At 44.1% G+C, this 17,702-nt stretch overlaps 3 protein-coding genes across 9 annotated transcripts; 1 reads left to right on the forward strand and 2 right to left on the reverse strand.

Annotated features, from left to right (window-relative positions):
• The first annotated feature begins 1,398 nt into the window (after positions 1–1,398).
• On the forward strand, positions 1,399–6,610 carry LOC112285561 (uncharacterized). 2 transcript variants are annotated; one of them, XM_024526482.3, is made up of 7 exons: positions 1,558–1,698; positions 2,113–2,249; positions 2,825–3,528; positions 3,770–3,961; positions 4,230–4,259; positions 4,496–5,602; positions 5,812–6,610. In XM_024526482.3, exons 3-7 carry the CDS (start codon positions 2,929–2,931, stop codon positions 6,361–6,363), a joined length of 2,481 nt encoding a protein of 826 aa, XP_024382250.1. In that variant the 5' UTR covers positions 1,558–1,698; positions 2,113–2,249; positions 2,825–2,928; the 3' UTR covers positions 6,364–6,610. The 2 variants fall into 2 exon arrangements, with proteins under 2 accessions (XP_024382253.1, XP_024382250.1); XM_024526485.2 differs by lacking the exon at positions 2,113–2,249 and having other exon boundaries at positions 1,399–1,698.
• A 578-nt stretch (positions 6,611–7,188) lies between these two features.
• On the reverse strand, positions 7,189–13,037 carry LOC112285560 (uncharacterized). Of its 5 annotated transcripts, none has more exons than XM_024526477.3 (13): positions 12,366–13,037; positions 11,887–12,003; positions 11,624–11,688; positions 11,287–11,431; positions 11,043–11,114; positions 10,807–10,866; positions 10,515–10,644; positions 10,227–10,420; positions 9,724–9,917; positions 9,413–9,546; positions 8,941–9,248; positions 8,519–8,774; positions 7,189–8,407 (listed from the first exon to the last, which is right to left on the reverse strand). In XM_024526477.3, exons 1-13 carry the CDS (start codon positions 12,651–12,653, stop codon positions 7,377–7,379), a joined length of 2,994 nt encoding a protein of 997 aa, XP_024382245.1. In that variant the 5' UTR covers positions 12,654–13,037; the 3' UTR covers positions 7,189–7,376. The 5 variants fall into 5 exon arrangements, with proteins under 5 accessions (XP_024382245.1, XP_024382246.1, XP_024382244.1 ...); XM_024526478.3 differs by having other exon boundaries at positions 11,317–11,431; positions 12,366–12,959; XM_024526476.2 differs by having other exon boundaries at positions 11,317–11,456; positions 11,532–11,688; positions 12,366–12,936.
• Positions 13,038–14,004: 967 nt separating this feature from the next.
• Positions 14,005–17,494, reverse strand: LOC112285562 (uncharacterized). 2 transcript variants are annotated; one of them, XM_073535731.2, is made up of 5 exons: positions 16,218–17,494; positions 15,732–15,989; positions 15,325–15,471; positions 14,319–15,178; positions 14,005–14,072 (listed from the first exon to the last, which is right to left on the reverse strand). In XM_073535731.2, exons 1-4 carry the CDS (start codon positions 17,055–17,057, stop codon positions 14,351–14,353), a joined length of 2,073 nt encoding a protein of 690 aa, XP_073391832.1. In that variant the 5' UTR covers positions 17,058–17,494; the 3' UTR covers positions 14,005–14,072; positions 14,319–14,350. The 2 variants fall into 2 exon arrangements, with proteins under 2 accessions (XP_073391832.1, XP_024382255.1); XM_024526487.3 differs by lacking the exon at positions 14,005–14,072 and having other exon boundaries at positions 14,078–15,178.
• Between the last annotated feature and the right edge of the window lie 208 nt (positions 17,495–17,702).

The raw sequence follows: 17,702 nt of genomic DNA on the forward strand, positions 1-17,702 counted from the left end.
GTAATTTCTATTGGCATTGATTATTGTGCCATAATATTAGATAGTAGCATAGGACCTTATGCTATAGGTTGTGCTCTACAATTTTTTAAATTTATAGTATTAATCCTCTCTACAATCCTAATTGCCTCTTCAAACATTTGAGAATTCCTTAATTCCACCTCTTGCTAGACCTTAGATTTCAAACCATGTAGAAATTAATCCATTATCTCTGCCTCTGAAACATTGCCAATTTGGAGATATAGGAACTTGAATCACAAGATATAATCTTGTATCAATTTCGATTATGTAAAATGGCCTTATTTATTTATTTATTTATTTTATCTTTTGTCTTTGAAATAACAATACATTTCTTTTTTTCTTTTTTTCTTTTTTTGTGCATGAAAATCCTACTCAATATATATGTAATTTTAAGTCAATAATACAACCTATATAAATTTAGTTCATACAATATTTATTTAGAAGTAATTTATAAAAATTTATTATCATATATTATATTTTTTAATAAAGTATTTTTATATTTAAAAAATATTATAATCAAAATAATATAAAATCTCATCAATATTTCAAAAAGAATTATTATAAAAATAAATAATATTTCTATATTTATAAATACATACAAGAAGGATTGCACATTGTAATGATGAAAAGATTCGAGAGAAAATATAATAAAAACAAGAAATACTTCAATCTTGTGTTTGTTTGTAATCCTATTTCTAAATTTTGAAACTATTATTATTTTTATTAATTTCATATTTTTTAAAAATTCTAGTAACTTGCAATTTAATATTTTATAAATTAGTAATTTAGGATTTAAGAATAAATAATTCTAAATTTAGAATCACACACTTGAAAGATGATAATATATATATATATATATATATATATAAATAAATTACTCCATGGACTTTTTCAAAGTAAAGAATATGTGGGTTCATCATTAAGTGGAATCATGTGCAAGTCTGTAGAGCACATCAAATACATGCTTCCTTTAATTTATAGAAAGAAGAATGGACCGAAATGCATAACAACTAAATTCTCCATGGCCCATTCGGACCCTGCAACCGGACACTGAAGACTAGCGACGAACGAACGAATGAGACTGACGAACGAACCAACGAACGAACGAACGAACGAACGAACGAACGAACAAAAGAACTAACGAACTAACTAACAAATGAACTAACGAACTAACTAACAAACGAACTAACGAACTAACTAACAAACGAACTAACGAATGAACTAACGAGCTAACAAACGAACTAACGAACGAACTAGCGAACGAACGAACAAACTAACGAACGAAATGAGAACGAAGGGCGTCGTCAAGGAGAAGGGCGGAATCGTCGTTCCGTTCCAGTTCCAATGCACAGTGCACCCCTGCAACATGGGCTCGCAAGAGTAACACCATCACGACTGACTGACTGACTGGTCCACGCCTGCAGCGAGAGAGAGCGAGACCAGAGAGAGAGCGAGACCAGAGAGAGAGCGAGAGTTTTACCGTGTGCTGCTTGCTGTATTCTGGGGAAACGTTACCGCAATTTCATCTCTCCAATCTGTTTCTCGCGATGGACACGCTGTGAAGTAAGTGAAATCGCCAATGCAGGGAGAGGGGAAAAAGTTGGCTATGGCGATTGCAGAGACGGTGCCAGTCCGATTGTAGGAGCAGCAGAATCAGACGCACCACTTCCTTCCGTGCAAGTAAGTTATGTCAGTCATGGTCGTGGTGTGGCGGAACTGCATCTGTGCGGAGAGAGATAGCGGGCGAGTGCAAAGAATAAGTCGTATTAGCACGTAGATTATCAAAAAGGTTTGGGAGTTGGTGTGTGGAGAAGGAGGGAGAGAGAGAGAGAGAGAGCAGAGCGGGGAGAGTTTGAGAGTTTGGTGTTTGAGACATCGCGGTTGGGATTCCTGAAGTGGTTCTTGTGTCGTCGTCGTCGTCTTCCTTAGTTAGCCATCATCGAGTGGCGACATCCTCTGGACGTCATTTCTCCTTCCTGGGCTTCCTTTTCTTTCTGCTCTTGGGAAGTGAAGCACAGTTCTGTGTTGTTGACTTCTTCGTGTTCGCCGTGTGAGTTTGGTTTGACGACGACGACGATGGTTGCTGTGGGTTAGCTATGAATTAGGAGATTTGTATGCTGCGGAGGTTGGATGCGGATTGCTCGCGAATGTGGCTGTTGCAGTGGGTGTCCATCGCTGCATCGGGATTTGGGATTTGAATTTGGTGACACCAACTTTGATCGATTTTTGAGGTATGCGAGGAACTGGACTGATGATGTATCTACTAGTGTGAGCGTCTGCGAGCATTTGCTCAATCGGCTTGTGAAGCAGTTGGGAGTTCGTGTCGTCGGGAGTATCTTAGGGACGTTGTTGTTGAGGGAATTAGTATAATTGCTGTTAATGTCGGATGTGGGTTTGAAGACCTTCAAATCGGACATTGCCTTTGTCGGTTCCACATCGTCTTCGATTCGGAAGGAAAATTATCTGTCAATTACGCCATCATTGATGTTGTGCTTTCACCTCACGGCATGGGCGTCCTAGGAGGAATTCTTTTTAGAAGTTGCATTGTGGATTAGGGTGTGTTGTGTACGAGTTTCGATGAGCTCGATCGTTAGTTGCATCAACTGGAGACAATTTGCAGACAGTTTTCTTCTTTCCTCGGCAAGTTCTCTGCTATGTAGATTGTTGTCCAGAAGAAGTCATGATTGCTGTTCGTGCGCCAGTGGATATCGCTCATGAATCTGATGTGGTCTGTTGAGGTCAGCAACTGTGACCGACGGAATTGATGTGCGACGTTTATGAGCTCATGCTTGTCTCGCATCGGCAGGTGATTTTGTCATTGTGACAACATTCACGGTACAAGTTCCCGTGGATAGGCTCCAGGGGCAGAGTTGCGGGGCAGATGATACCTCGAGATGTGCGTGAAGCTGGATGTCGCTACTGGGGTATCAAGTTACGGACGTTTCCACCGCGGAACCCGAATTCGCGAAGAGAGCATCTGAGACGAAAACCTCGGCTCTGAAAGCTGGAAAATCCGAGAGATTCTCATTCCTTGGATGGTGTGGTATGCTCGGTGTCAGTTTGTCCCCACAATCCATCAGAGGCAATCCCGAAGGATCCAATTTTAGTACAGGCTCACTTTCCCCGCCACCTCGTCAGACCACCATGCCCACCACTGACAGCCAAAGCCTTGGAGATGAATACACGCTTTTCCCAGTTGAGGACATTGTTCAAAACCCTCTTCCAGGATATGTTGCGCCTGGATCAGTGCAGTTTAGTCCTGATGATAAGCTCATCACTTATTTGTACAGTCCTGACAGCACTCTCAGCAGAAAAATATACGCTTTTGATGTGGTCGCGAAACAGCAGCGGTTGCTGGTCAATCCTCCCGGTGGAGGAGTGGACGAGGGCAATCTCTCCACAGTTGAGAAGCTGAGGAGGGAGAGGCTGCGAGAGAGAGGACTGGGAGTGACACGCTATGAGTGGGCCAAGGGTGTTCCTCACCGGCTCATGGTTCCCCTTCCTAGTGGGGTATGTCCAATCTCATGTTCTTCACAATCTCATTTTTGGAATCCTTGATCAGTGTAGCCGGAGGTAAAAGTGACAACCTCAGCGTTGGCCTTGCCTTAGCATCACTAATAACTGAAATAGTCTAGTACTGTTTATACATGGAAACAAGTTTCTTCTTTTAATACTTTTTTGTAATTATTCAGTGGTGAGGGTAAATGTACCTACTTTAATGTTTATGTATGTGAATTTTGAGTGATGACAGATTTATGTGCAAGGAGTGGGATCTGAATTACGACTGCGAGTGGCTAGCACGCCTTCCAATCCGATACTTGACCCTCAACTTTCGCCAGACGCGTCCTCTATAGCTTATGTGCGTGATGATGAACTATTTGTTGTTCCACTAGCATTTGGGGAGCCCATCCAAATTACGTATGGCGCACGTGGAACTGGCAAGGTGGGTTTTGCATGGGCCATTGCTTCCATTCCTTGTGGTAGGGTGATGGTACTAATCATTAATAGATGATAACGTCGAGTTTAAATGAGCTATCTGCTCCAGAAGCATTATATCAAGTTCATTTGTAAGTTGATCCTGATGTTATGTATAAATTTTTGAGCCTTATTAACTGTATTTCTTTCATGTCAACACATGATGTGTTACCCTGGGGTTTATGCACTGTTACATTGGAATATATCTTATTCTACTCGTGCTGTCCTTGTTGCAGACTCATGGGCTCGCCGAGTACATAGCGCAGGTAATATGGGCTTTCAGATTAAGAACTTATGCTATGTCAGTTGGCTTCTCACGTGTTACATGCACTTAGCTTGGTTATAATATTGAATTATGATTGAGTTGCACTTTAGAATATTTCTTTACTTCCTTACTTTCTAGCTTCGAGTTTTTTTGCACTAGACAGGCATCAGAATGACAGAATACGCGAGGTTTCGAGTTGCTGGAAGTCACTAAATGGCAGAGTTTTGTACGATACAGGAAGAAATGGATAGACGTAATGGCTTCTGGTGGTCGCCTGATAGTCGCTACATTGCTTTTGCGGAAGTAGATTCATCCAGGATCCCACCCTTTACGATTGTGCACCAGGGGAAGGTGACAACGGGTGGGGAGGCTGAAGAAGTCCACGCCTACCCTTTTGCGGGCCACTCAAACGTGAGTGTGCGATTAGGCGTGGTGCCATCAAATGGGGATAGTGTAGTGTGGATGGATTTGGAGGTTGGCCTTTGTGGTGAAGGTCATGAGGATGAAGAGTATTTAGCAAGAGTCACGTGGTTGCCCAATGGTTATCTTACAGCTCAAGTGCAAAATCGAACTCAATCAAAATTAAAGCTGCTGAGATTTGATCCACTGACAGGCAAGAGGCTTGTGTTACTCACCGAGGAGAGCGAAGTTTGGGTTAACTTGCACGATAGTTTTACTCCTCTACGAAAATACCATGGACCCCTTTCAGGTGGGTTTATATGGGCAAGCGAAAAGACAGGATTTCGGCACTTGTATATGCATGATGAGTTTGGCAATTGCATTAGGGCTCTCACACAGGGGAGCTGGATGGTAGAGCAAGTGGCAGGAGTGGACGAAGACGCCGGCTTGGTCTACTTTACAGGAGCATTTGATAGCCCTTTAGAAGTGCATTTGTATAGCGCTAGTCTGGATTGTACGGAACCGAACCTGGCAGAGCCCAAGCGGCTGACTCAAGGGGCAGGTCGGCACATTGTGGTTCTAGATCACGAGATGAAGAAGTTTGTTGATATACACGACTCTTTAGACACTCCACCCAGGCTGTTGCTGCGGTCTTTAGATACTGGAAAGCTGCTCATCTCAATATATGAGCAACCAGCCCCCACTTACCACGCGCGGAGGTTGCAACTCACCCCTCCCGAGTTCAAATCTCTCACTGCAAGCGACGGAACTGTCCTACATGGACTAATTTACATTCCAGATTCTAAACAATTTGGACGCCCCCCTTATAGAACGGTGGTGAGTGTTTATGGTGGCCCTAATGTGCAAATAGTGTGCAATTCCTGGATGAATACGGTGGATATGCGTGCTCAATATCTGAGGAGTAGAGGCATCCTTGTTTGGAAGGTGATTCATTTTCTTTCTCTTCATGCACTTTCTTTTTGCTTTTTATTAGCGAAATAGTATTTGAAATCACATTCATAGGTAGACTTCTATTCCATATCCTGTTATAAATGCGTGTACTTGCAGATAATAATTGTAGCACTTCTGTTGTTCCCTGGCTTCACCTAAATTATGAAACCTGACTTGACGTTGGTTTGAATTTGTTTGTATAGCTGGATAACAGAGGTAGTGCGAGAAGAGGTTTGGATTTTGAAGGTGCAATCAAGCACAACATGGGGATGATCGACGTTGACGATCAGCAAACAGGAGTGCAGTGGCTAGTAAATCAAGGTCTTGCAATGCCGAACCGAATCGGCATATATGGATGGAGCTATGGAGGTTACATGGCTTCAATGGCACTAGCACGATGCCCAGAAACTTTTTCTTGCGCAGTGGCTGGGGCACCAGTCACGTCATGGGATGGCTACGATACGTACTATACTGAGAAGTACATGGGAACCCCGGCCAGCAACCCAGCAGGATACCAATACAGCTCTGTGATGCACCACGTTTATCAGATAACTGGGAAACTGTTGCTGGTCCATGGCATGATCGATGAGAATGTACATTTTCGGCATACGGCTCGGCTGATCAACACACTGACCGCTGCCTCCAAGGATTATGAACTGCTGGTGTTCCCGGACGAGAGACACATGCCTCGGGGGCTAAGAGACCGGATGTATATGGAGGAGCGGATTTGTGATTTTTTAGAGAGAAATATTTGACTGGTAAAATTTTTATGTATTTGAAACTTTTAGGTTATTATTCATCTAAAGTTCCACACAGAATGAACTAGTCTCGGAAAGCCCTGCTAGATTAGTATAGTAGGTTCACTGTATAATAACTCTATAATACTGTGATTCTACCCCTGCAAAGTGGGAAACTGTACGATGTCGGCTGCATTAATACTCCGGAGAGTGGAACAATAGAAATGGTGGAAACTTTGGACTTATCAAAAGGAAATTTGATTTATATGTGTGTTTTAGCCTGAGGGGAATGTCGAGTTTTGGCAGCAGGTAGCCTAGGTGCTCAGTTGCATGGTCCAGTCTGGATACTGCACTACGAACAGACAGTATCTCGATACAAATTTATTACAGTAGCTTAGCTTAAGTGACTATTTTCGAAGCACCACCAAGTTATATGAATGTTTCAGGTGTGCAGTGTGTCTTCTCGAGATTTGGATTTTTTCGAATGAAACAAGATTAGAAATATGCTATGGTTAAAACAGATCGAGTAGTTTAATGTTTTAGTCAAGAATAATACCTGCTAGGAGTTAGGAAAGAAATAGAATTTATATGAATTCGAATAAATACGTAAATCGTTAAATTAGGGTTTATCATTTTTATGTCAATTTCAATGTTTGATAGTTGAAATTAAATTAGTAGCATAAACCTGGCCATAAATGTTCATCTTATTCATTTTCAGTGTGATAACTTTCTGTATCAGAATAGTTCGCTCTGTAAAATTGCTGAATTGATAATTGCAGAATTAAGAATAATGACTATTCAGTAATTCTACTTCGTCGTGTAAAGTTTTAAAAGTTGAGACCATTGGGGTTAAAAATCATCTTCAGATTCAGATAATTATCAATTTCTACCTTCGGGAATAACTACAACCATCATTCAAGGATGTTAAGATATAATTCCTAATCGCAGGAGTTATAATATATGCGAGTATTGTAAAGTAAAATTATAACCTACTTTACAATCATGTACGTATGAAATCCCACTTAGGGGGTTTAATCTGACTTAGCATCTTCATCAATCTCATCGACATTGCCCAGGAAAGCACCTTCGGAGTCAGAATCTGTTGGAACGTCCACCGGCACGTTGGAGTATGCAAATACGTCCCCAGGTGCTTGATTGGAATTATTGGTCTCATCGAAACTGTTCACTGTTGATAGCAATCTAGACTGCATGCTCGAACATAAATCACCTCCATCTTGTCCATCTCCATGAGGATTATCCATTCTCCCTGTTGCAGATTTCTCCATCTCCATCTCCAGAGACATAGCGATGGCTTCAGTATCTTGAGCTGCCATGACAGGCCGTATATCCAGCAAGCTAGGTCCTAGGGAGGGAGTTTCCGCGGCGGCTGAAGAGTTTAAAGTCTCGACCCCACACTGCTCCCGACGAGACTCCTCTTCAGCCAGAATACTCTTCTCCAGTGGCTGCAAAAGGTTAGGATGCCCTCCAACCATGTGGCTTGGCTGCAAATCATACAAGACTGTCTCTCTCGGAACCCCAACAACTTGAGTTTTCAAATCCATGCAACTATCCGCTCGTTTCTCTACATTTGGTCCACAAGAAGGCGCTACCTGACCACTTGTCCCATTTAGAAGAGCACCGCCATATCCCGGCGAATTAGAGAAATCTTCAACATGAAGAATGCCATCAGATTCTGAATAAAACAAGCTATCATCGTTACCGAAATCCTCTCCGTATCCGAGCCATGTGTCTACTTCAGCCCACGGATCTATTGCAACTTGTCCAATCTTCAACGTTGACATTACAGCTGGGACAGCAAATCCGTTGGCCATAGTTCCGGTTGTTATTCCATCTTGAATTGGGGCGGGTGTTGGAGGAGGCTTGCTAGTTCTCTGCATGTGAGGCACAAGGGTGGCGCATGTGGCACGTCCTGCTGACATACCAGCTGCTACAGCAGCAGGGGTGCCTGCAGGTGGTAAGCAGCGGGGGTGTATCAAGGTCTCCAGTGCTAGAAGTGCATGTGCACAGACTGCGGCCACTTCCGTCCCAGCCTCTTGACGTCCTGCAGGAAGCAATATGAGTGTAGAATGAATTCGTCTTGATTGGTTGCAGAATGCTGCAAAAAAATAGAGAAATAACAGAGCAGAGGGTGTTAGGAGCATGACTGTAATACCATTGCGAAATACTGCGAGTCCTTGGGCCAAGTAAGGTGGGCGATGGCAGCAGGGGGACAGAAGAGAAGCCAGCAGAGCTTGGTACGCAGCCACTTGGAACTCTCCTGAGGAAGGGTTTGCAACTGTTCCTTCCATGAAGTTGGCGTCTTCCAAATTGAGACTTGTTGACATAAAGCCTGTTGCAGCGGCCATAGCTACTCTAGCTAGAACTGCATCTACCTCTGCTCTCCATCGCTCAGAAAGTAGAGCTCCACCCTGCAGTAGGTTAACGAAGCTTTAAAATAAGCTAAATCTCAATAATTAGCAACACCACATTTTCCTGAGGTGAATGATATTGATGTATGTGCACAGTACACATGTAAACTCAGTTCCATTGCACAACATGCGTACACTGCAGGCCAGAGAGAAAAGAATTACTCACGGAAGTAAGGAGAGCTTCCAGAGCCTTAAGAGCAGCGATTTGAACAGCAACAGGGGCTGTCCCCCCCCCTGTGGCGATTGCTGAATCCACACCACTGCATAAGTTCTCGCCAGGAATGCCACCTGGTTCCTTCCGTTTCTTTGTATTGGTAGCATGGGAACCACTCCATCCACCAGAAGCCCAAACTGAGTTGCTGATGGGGGGTCCCCGTCCTAGTTTGGGAGATGGTATACTTCCTTCAGGAGTAGAACCTTTCAAGTCTGAAAGTGCATTTCCCACTATAGCAGGTGCTAATCCAGATGCCATTCCTACGCCTCAAGCATGTTTGTAAGATTGGTGATAATCCCATTCGTAACACAATCCTTATCAACATATGACGTAAGGAAACCTAGCTTCACTACTGGCATTTTTGCAGTTGTCTGTCTTGAGGGAATGAGAACAGTATCCAGTTTAGGTGGTGTCAGATCATTACCGGCTCCCATGGCCACGAAGAGATGACGAGCGATGGAATAGAGCTTAATGCGCAGTGTTGCATGCACTCGTCCACAACGCCGGAAATAGACGGTTATTAAACGTACGAGATCAGCTGCTCGTGGTATAAGTTGGCTGTCACGGATAATGAAGACTCTAAATTATGGAAGGCGCTGTATTAAATACTTCATAATGATCATCCAGCTTCACTCAGAAGAATTCAATCCACCACGGATCCCTATGCTTCTCAAATTGAAATAGAACTTGCACAAGATGGGAGCATGAAGATTGCATAATGAAGGAATGAAATACCTGCGAATGCCACGCAATGTTGAGGCTAAGAGATTCAGGGCTGTAAGATGCAATGCCGGGAGTTCAGAATACAACGCAGCTTGGTGCGAGGAGGGAATTGTTCCTCCGAGCCGTGAGGCTGACGACAATCTAGACCCATCCACACGTAATATACGCATACTGAGGGCCAGCAATGGACCTAACGGAGCGGGTACCTATTTCAGTTTCAGAACAACGAAGCAGCTTAGGCGAGGTTTTCGAAAACATTGTACAGTGTGGTGGATACGTTGTGTATAACCCAGATCATCTACATCAAGTGTTTCTTCATAATCACAACACAACCAAAGATCACAATAAGAAGGTACAATTATCATGCATCAAGTAGGTACAACTTCCATCTTTAAGTAATTTACTTACTGACAAACCACATTGTTCAGATATACGTCCTGGACATTTTCATGCTAGATATACTCATTATCGCTTCTTTATAGCAATAATTCAGCACATTGACGATAAGATCATACCGGTACTGGAAACGGAGTGGTCAGGAGATAATTGCAGCATTGCAGCAGATTAGAAACTCGGGGCACGAGACGCTCCCAGAGACTTTTCCCTGGTTGTACACAAGCGTTTGAAGAAACTGCACGGCCCCCGAGTGGCACAGGTGGCTCTTCCCCACGAGGAAGCAATGATGCAGTTGCGTCCTCTGCAGTGGAGACTGTAATGTAATGGTTAAATTCGAGTTTTTTCAGGATTCATTGCTATCTATGTTCTACATGAACCTACAAGTTCTAGTATCGCGTATTACTCACCATCTTCCATACTTGCAAAAGCGAAGTCAAGTTCGGAGTTTGTTGCAATCAGAATACGACGTAGTAAGGAGCTCCATGTAGTAGCATCCCCGTGAGCTTTAGGAAGAAGCGCCAGTGTTTTTGCACATTTCTGCAGAAAAATAGTTTGAAAACAAGTATCCGTGATTGGCTGCTGTCGCAACGTAGGAACGTAGGGCATTTGGAACGCAACGGGAAATTGAGACAGAGGATTTACATCTCGCGCATGCAATGAAAATGTGCAAGAGTTTCACTCACCAGAAAGTCGACATACCTGAGGAATGGCTGTAAAGCATTCTACATCCATTATACGTGCTACCAATAAAGCCTCAAACTGCACATCTCATCAGAGACCACGTAGATTGAATTACAAACACTAGATATTCATCAGAAGCACTAAAGGAAAACAAATCAACAAATTTCAATAGCAGTGTAAATTACGGTGGGTCACAGTAAACGTGGATCTATCAGAGGCTGCCAACATATTTGTTCTGAGAAGAGTGAGCTTACACTACTGGATTGCTGGCGCAAGCAGGCTGGAAAATACCGTAACAATGCAGACAGAAGATCCATTGCCTCATTCTGCACAGAATCACACCGCATAAAATCTTATGAACCAATAGCTAACCACCATATAGTTAATAATGAAAAAAAAACATATCAAACAAAAGATGCCAGAGCATACTATACCAACGAACAAAGAAAGCAGAGTACATGTTAGTAATGAATAGAGTCTGATAATGCATCAATCTACCACAAAGTGTATGCCACCCTGGGTACAAACCCAAATGCCGCTTGAGTCATTGTCTCCAAGTATTTGCAGCAAGGGTTGTACCAACTTCGAGATGAGGTTGGCGCCATCTCGTCGTACTCCAGCAAATTCAATCAGACCTCCTAATCTGATACAGGTTGCAATCAAGCAATCTTTACAACCATTTTTATCTCAACCAGAGATTTCTAAGAGATCTAATTAGGCATTATTTTTATCTCCAGACTCACCAAGCCTACAACCTCCAATAGTCGAGTTACTGGTTGTGAAGTTTAGTACATGGGACGTCATCCTGGCCAGCGTGCAACGACGTTGAGCATACCTGACAATAAGATCAGTGAGAGAAGCGCACGCGGCTGCTCTCACAAAGATAGGATCTGTCGGTTGCTGCATTTCGAGATCATTATCCAGCTCGTGAAGTGAGCAACAGTTCCATTAAGTTTACGACGCACGATAGGACATGGATGTTACACATAGCACACACATTTAAGATATTATCCATCCACAAGGAGTAAATTAATATGTTCCATCACTAGGAAGCTTATCACAGAAAAGTAGGGTTTAATCTCTTCATCCAACACACACCTTTAGAGGTATCAACAGCTTAGTGAACCACAAACTGTAACACTCCAAGAAGCGTTGCCGAGTGCATTCCTGACAAGTCACGCCAAGAAGACAGGCTCCTGCCCACCTGTTCTCTGCCTTCAGACCCGCATGGCATACTAAAGAGCCTCAGTAACTAGCAACTGCATTAGCCTACGTTGTCTAAACGCTAAAGGATGTAACAGTGACCGAAAACCTTCTCGTCAATATGAATCACAATGAACAACACAACCCCTGTATTGACAAGTTTACGAGCTTGTTTTCTTTCAATTCACAAGCACTTCGAAATGATCCCCTCGCCAGAATGGAATTAATTCAATTACTCCACTCCACAGATTTTACTCACATATGTAATCGCAAGTATACAACAAATTAATCATGGCCATCAACCTGCCTCGAAAAATAACCAATGAAATTAAACACTCGAAAACTAGGTTAAAGGGCAATGCGGTAGTACATACTACAGTGCTGGAGAGTAAATTCAGCAGTTTCTCAATCCATGCGTCCACAGCTCCATTGTTGAAGTCCGATACCTTCGCTCCTTGCATGTAATGCAACTCAGGACAAGCGAGAATCGAGCTTTCCCACAGCAAGTGGTGTTGACGAAGGGATTCAACAGCCATGGACAATTGACCCGGCGTCCTGGTCACCTGTTTATCATCAGGTAGATGGTTTGCCATGACTGCGTGCAGCAGCCTAGGTCGCAATGTTTGATCGTGCATGCTACGCAGTTCTTCTTCGAACGCCATCGTCGGAAACTACTGACCTTTACTTCTCGACCTCCACCCTAGTCTCGCAGCTTCATTGACAATGGCCCTTGAGCCATCCAATTTCAAAGGTCTCAACAACATTAGCCTCAAATTCGACCACGCATCACGATACAATTCTCACAATTCTTACCACGCAATGCTGCACATCTCGTGCCTTCTCTACGGGCGCTACCCACCCGACCCAAACGGGGTGAATTGCATCCTAACGTTCCTATGAATAACATAGAATTTGTCCGCATTGCACCCACTCCAGTCACACCTGCAAACCTTTGAAACGTGCGTTGCATCCGTCAAAAAGAACCCATGAAGAAAACTGCTCCGGCCATGGCAAGATGGCGGCAATGAATCCAATCAGTCAACACAACACCCCCCTTACATCTTACAGGCTATAATGATCACGAATATTCTAATGACGCCGCTACCTTCTTCCACCAATACAATGTCCCACTCTGTACCACACGGAGCTGTTTGAGATGATGACATGAACTGGAATTAAATATAGGCGGAAGCGAAGGGGGATGGATGGAGAGCAGCAGGAAGGTGGAGGGGCGGGCAAAGGTAATGATGAGGAAGGGAAGGAGAAGCCTAACAGCTGCTCTGCAACTGACACCTACTAAGTTCCGTACACTGTGTTTCAGCGATGCTGGAGTAGGGGTATCCATTGCCTCTTTTCCTAATGTTGAAATTCTAAACTACAGTTGTCCTTGCTGGCCTGCAAGCATTCTTCTTTGCACTTTTGGTAGACCACTTTACAAAACTTACCCAGAGTTTAAGACGCACTAAAACGCTTGAAGCGCTACAATATGTAGTTAGGGTTGTTTACAATATCAGTCCCTACAAAGTCGATAAAAAGTGTTCAATCTTGTTTTTTAAAAGTCTCGTAAATTTGATTGTAGTAAGTTGGGAGTCGTCCCATCGGGTTTAACACTGGTTAAAGAATTAATTTGCGGAGACATAGACGAGAACTTGACCTAGACATCAACATAATTACATAAATCGTTAATCTCTCTGATCGATCACACATGTGTGATCTAAAAATGGCTTCCCAAAGTTTTTTCGTTGCAAGAAATCTCTTCATAATAATATTTTAGTAGTAATAATAATAGTAGCAGATATAATATTTTAGTAGTGAGCAGCCGCCCTTCGTTTAAAGTGGCTGTCAACTCCGAACAGTTTTACTCTACACTTGGAAGTTCTCTCTACCTGCTCCGCAATCAGTTGCATCGAAACAGAAGTTCGAATTTGTTTATGTAGTTTTCTTAAAAGTCCCCGGACATACTCGCAACCATCTTTGCTCCACAAAAGGCTCAGTTAGTGATGAGATATTCAGTTGCTTTGAAGCATAGCCTTAGTCCAACGTCCATGCAAGCTTAGAACTTAAATCTTGCATCACAGGCACTGTGGAAACTCAAATTTGTTGCGAATGCCTTCGTCGATTCATAATATACATTACAGATGCTGAATCATACGTATGGGGCATCCACGTCTTTGGATAGATGGTGGATTGATGCGGCAGTCTACAGCAATCAGTAAGTTCCGTTGGCACCAAATACTGTTAGGATATGTAAACTAAAAAAACATCACTACAAGCCTGACATGATCGCCTGTTCTCAGGTAGGTGTCCATAATTCAGTCAACTCTAACCTGGTACACACGCAAAAGCATTCCAGAAGCAGCTATGTACATTCGATTTCGGTTGCAAGGTTGCGTTTGATTTCTTTCAGGGGTGCTCTCTTCTCGAGAAGAAAAGCGCCAGGTACCGCCTTCATGTTGCCACCGAGCACCGGTCCCACCCTGCGAACAGCAGCATTTGGCCCACTCAATCCCCGTCCCGCTTCATGGATTTTGCCCGTAATGGGGCTTTTTCCAAGCGTTGAACGACCCTCAGAGATTCCCACGTCACAGGCAGTTCTTCTGCTCTTGGGTCTTTGCTTGAACCACTTTTGTGACAGAGATTTCTCCACCTCGGATTTCGAAGTTTCGTGAACGCTGGATTGTTCAGCATCTATAGTGGAAATAATTGGAGACTCATCCCAGTCGCCTTCCAAGACTCCTTCGTATCTGTGTCTACCGCTGCTGCATTGCGAGCTTGTTTGGCTCCGTTCTTCTTCAGAAACAGGGGTATGAGGTGCAGCCATGGCATTGATACCACTTGCAGGTTCATGATCAGCAGATATTTCATCACTAACGATAGTGGCATCCTTTGAAACAGCTGCGAAAGGGTGATCACCACAGGTTGAGTGATTGATGAAACCAGAGTCCCGGCAATGACCCTCACAATCAGATGAGACGGCGCATATGCATCTGGCGCTCCCATGATTAGTGACTATCGGCTGCAAAACAAAAGTGTATCCATGGTTACTGCCAGAGCCCAGCAAGCGGCTCTGCTCCAGAGCATGGCGATTTCTGACTTCTTCGAGAGTAGCTTTGACTTGCACAAGCTCCTGTTCCAGGTCTTCTACTCTTTCCTTGGCTTTCTGAACTTCCACCCGCCATTTCTCCTCCTGGTACATGTTCACATAACGAAGGACTATTCGGTCAGATATGCTTGAGATAGCAAGTTAACTTTGTTTCGGCGTGGTTTTCATAAATATGCAGGTTAGCAAGATGTAAGATTTCTATCCGTAGCTAGGTGTCTCGAGCAGTGTACCTCAATCTGCAGGGAAGCAGCTTTCGCCTCAGCGAAGAAGGCCCGCTTTTCCCAATTTTCACAATTCTGCTGTAAGGATCCTGTCCTGCCTCTTAATTGCTTCAAAACTTCTTGGACTTGTGCCCACTCTTCCCCATCAGATGGGACCTTTAACAGGGATCATCAATCACATAGATGTTAGCCGCAAATAATCGGATAATGCAAAAACTACCCTTAAATGGTACCACTCCATATTTTCCATATACGCATGTGCACCTTTCAATCGGAATTATCAGCACAAGCAAACATCAGAGAACTGCGTTATTGAGCAGAAAATATGTGAAGATCCTGCTCCAGATGTAAAAACGTCAGCTAACATCAGCATTATGAAATTAATACAAAATATGGAAATGGAATCTGATACTCACCACTTGTGTGGTCGACGACGAGCTGCTAATATTCACCTTTTGATTAAGGCCTTTCGGTATGCACGAGGTTGCACTTCGTAGCTGAGATCTTTGTCGGAGTTTTTCGATCCTGCTCTGAAAACTTTTGGCTTGATCCTCAAGATCACGCTGCGCATTAAACGTTTGGACGCGCTGAAGTCTTTGTTGGAGACCAGGACTGTCCTCCACACCATGCCGACCAGGCGTACAGGGAGCTGATACGATACCTCTTTTAGCTCCCTATGACTCAACACATCACGAAATTAGAGCTCAGCAGTCTCCAGAATTCTATTTTTGCCAAAACCGCCAACCACACAAGGCAGAGATGGACAACTCTCATTAAAGCACGCTCAATTACACTCAGTTAAGTGAGAAAGAAACAAGAAACATTGGGACTGGTATCTCGATGACATTTCTCAAGAGTAACTTTTGTAAGCCGAAGAGGATCAGTCTGGACGGACACTTTACCTGAAGGATAGTATGGACTGTTGACCGCAGACAGTGCGCCATCTCTGCAGCTTGGGCCATTTCTGCACTCTGATGCCGCAACCTTTCATCAGCAAGGTCTTTCTCCATTTGCAACACTTCACACTTAGCCTCCAGAACAGCAGGGCAGTCTTGGTTCGTCGTTGCATACTCCCAATCATTCTTCTCATAGTCGGTCATATAATTCTGGACCCTCGGAATACACTTCCCAGCGCCACGAGTAACCTCTGATTTCATATCCTTTCGTCTGCCACCCATCTTTCTTGCACGAGCATGCGTTCGACGCAGTTTCAATTCCGTATCCGAGCTAGCAGAATCATGGTCGATGTTACAGGGATGTAGCAAAACGCCATCATCTTCAAACTCGCTGCTAGAATCACAGACATATACACAGCTCCCATCTTTCGCATCCACAGCATCAAGTATCCCATGTGACCGCGCCCGCCATGAATCTTCCTCCTCACCACCGGACACATTCTGTCGTCGCACCGTATCCCAGTAAAGACTGTCTTGCTCAAACATCCACCCCCACTTCCACTTCACACCATGTCTCACACCCCTCACACTGCTATCCTCCTCGGACCCTTGCATGCCATTGTTCCTTCGCAGTCCTCCCTGCGCTTTGACAAATCTGCCCATCTCCCGGTCCAGTTTCTGGAACGTCGATAGCCTCTCGGCGCTCCTCTTCACCTCCACTTCATCTTTCCGTCCCCGCCCACGAGGCCGCGGAGGCTTGCGATGATAAACACCCCTGGGTCGGTCATCGCCCTCAAACAACTCCACCTCGCCATCCCTCCACATTTCCATCCACCCAATCGTCATCCCCCTTCAAACTACAGCACCCCACACATCTCCCAACAACACCCACACACTAACTCTTCACTCCAATTCCTCTCTGCACATTCCCAAACCTCTCAAAACATCTCTAACCTTTCAGGCGCAACTCTCCACAAGGTCCCCCACCTCCACTCCCCATCCTCCGTCACCTGTCTCAACGTTAATAAAAATTCAAACTGCATGGTTGCAGTCTAGCTACAAGCCAACAAGGTCCCAACGTTCTCCATTCCCAATGCATTGTTCCAAAGCTTCGCGACGTTACAGTAAAAGGCAACTGGAGTGTGTGAAAGCGAGTGATTTGAACTGACCAGACGCGGCACTGATAGGGTAAGAGTATGGAGAGGCGATTGGATAAGTCACCGAAAGATTGGCGACGTACCTCAGAGCTTTGACAGTGCGAGTGAATGCCGTGTCCGGGTCTGAGCCTGGACTTGGCTTGTCCCCCCCCTTACTCCCCCTCTTGGCAAAACGTCTCGGAGCCATCCTTCTCCACCATTTGAATGAATGGAATGGTATCTTCATTCCGGTACCGGCATTGATTGTCACGCCCCCAAATTTGTGTTTTTATCTTTTGTCTTTTTGTCTTTTTTTGTATCCCTCCGATGAACAAGTCACAACTCCATTTATTTA

The sequence above is a fragment of the Physcomitrium patens genome, chromosome 8 (genome assembly GCF_059467195.1).
Source record: "Physcomitrium patens ecotype Gransden chromosome 8, ASM5946719v1, whole genome shotgun sequence".
Lineage (NCBI taxonomy): Eukaryota > Viridiplantae > Streptophyta > Bryopsida > Funariales > Funariaceae > Physcomitrium > Physcomitrium patens.

Excerpts from the sequence above, each read along its gene's own strand:
- LOC112285561 (XM_024526485.2), top strand. The coding sequence starts at position 2,929 with ATGTCGCTACTGGGGTATCAAGTTACGGACGTTTCCACCGCGGAACCC. Across the intron at positions 3,962-4,229 it reads GCGCACGTGGAACTGGCAAG|ACTCATGGGCTCGCCGAGTA; the intron begins GTGGGTTTTGCA and ends TCCTTGTTGCAG. Across the intron at positions 5,603-5,811 it reads GAGGCATCCTTGTTTGGAAG|CTGGATAACAGAGGTAGTGC; the intron begins GTGATTCATTTT and ends TTGTTTGTATAG.
- LOC112285560 (XM_073535730.1), bottom strand. The coding sequence starts at position 12,653 with ATGGCGTTCGAAGAAGAACTGCGTAGCATGCACGATCAAACATTGCGA. Across the intron at positions 8,775-8,940 it reads TGGAAGCTCTCCTTACTTCC|GGTGGAGCTCTACTTTCTGA; the intron begins GTGAGTAATTCT and ends AACCTACTGCAG. Across the intron at positions 8,408-8,518 it reads ACTCGCAGTATTTCGCAATG|GACGTCAAGAGGCTGGGACG; the intron begins GTATTACAGTCA and ends TGCTTCCTGCAG.
- LOC112285562 (XM_073535731.2), bottom strand. The coding sequence starts at position 17,057 with ATGACGATTGGGTGGATGGAAATGTGGAGGGATGGCGAGGTGGAGTTG. Across the intron at positions 15,472-15,731 it reads CGTCGTCGACCACACAAGTG|GTCCCATCTGATGGGGAAGA; the intron begins GTGAGTATCAGA and ends TCCCTGTTAAAG. Across the intron at positions 15,179-15,324 it reads CTGCTTCCCTGCAGATTGAG|GAGGAGAAATGGCGGGTGGA; the intron begins GTACACTGCTCG and ends AACATGTACCAG.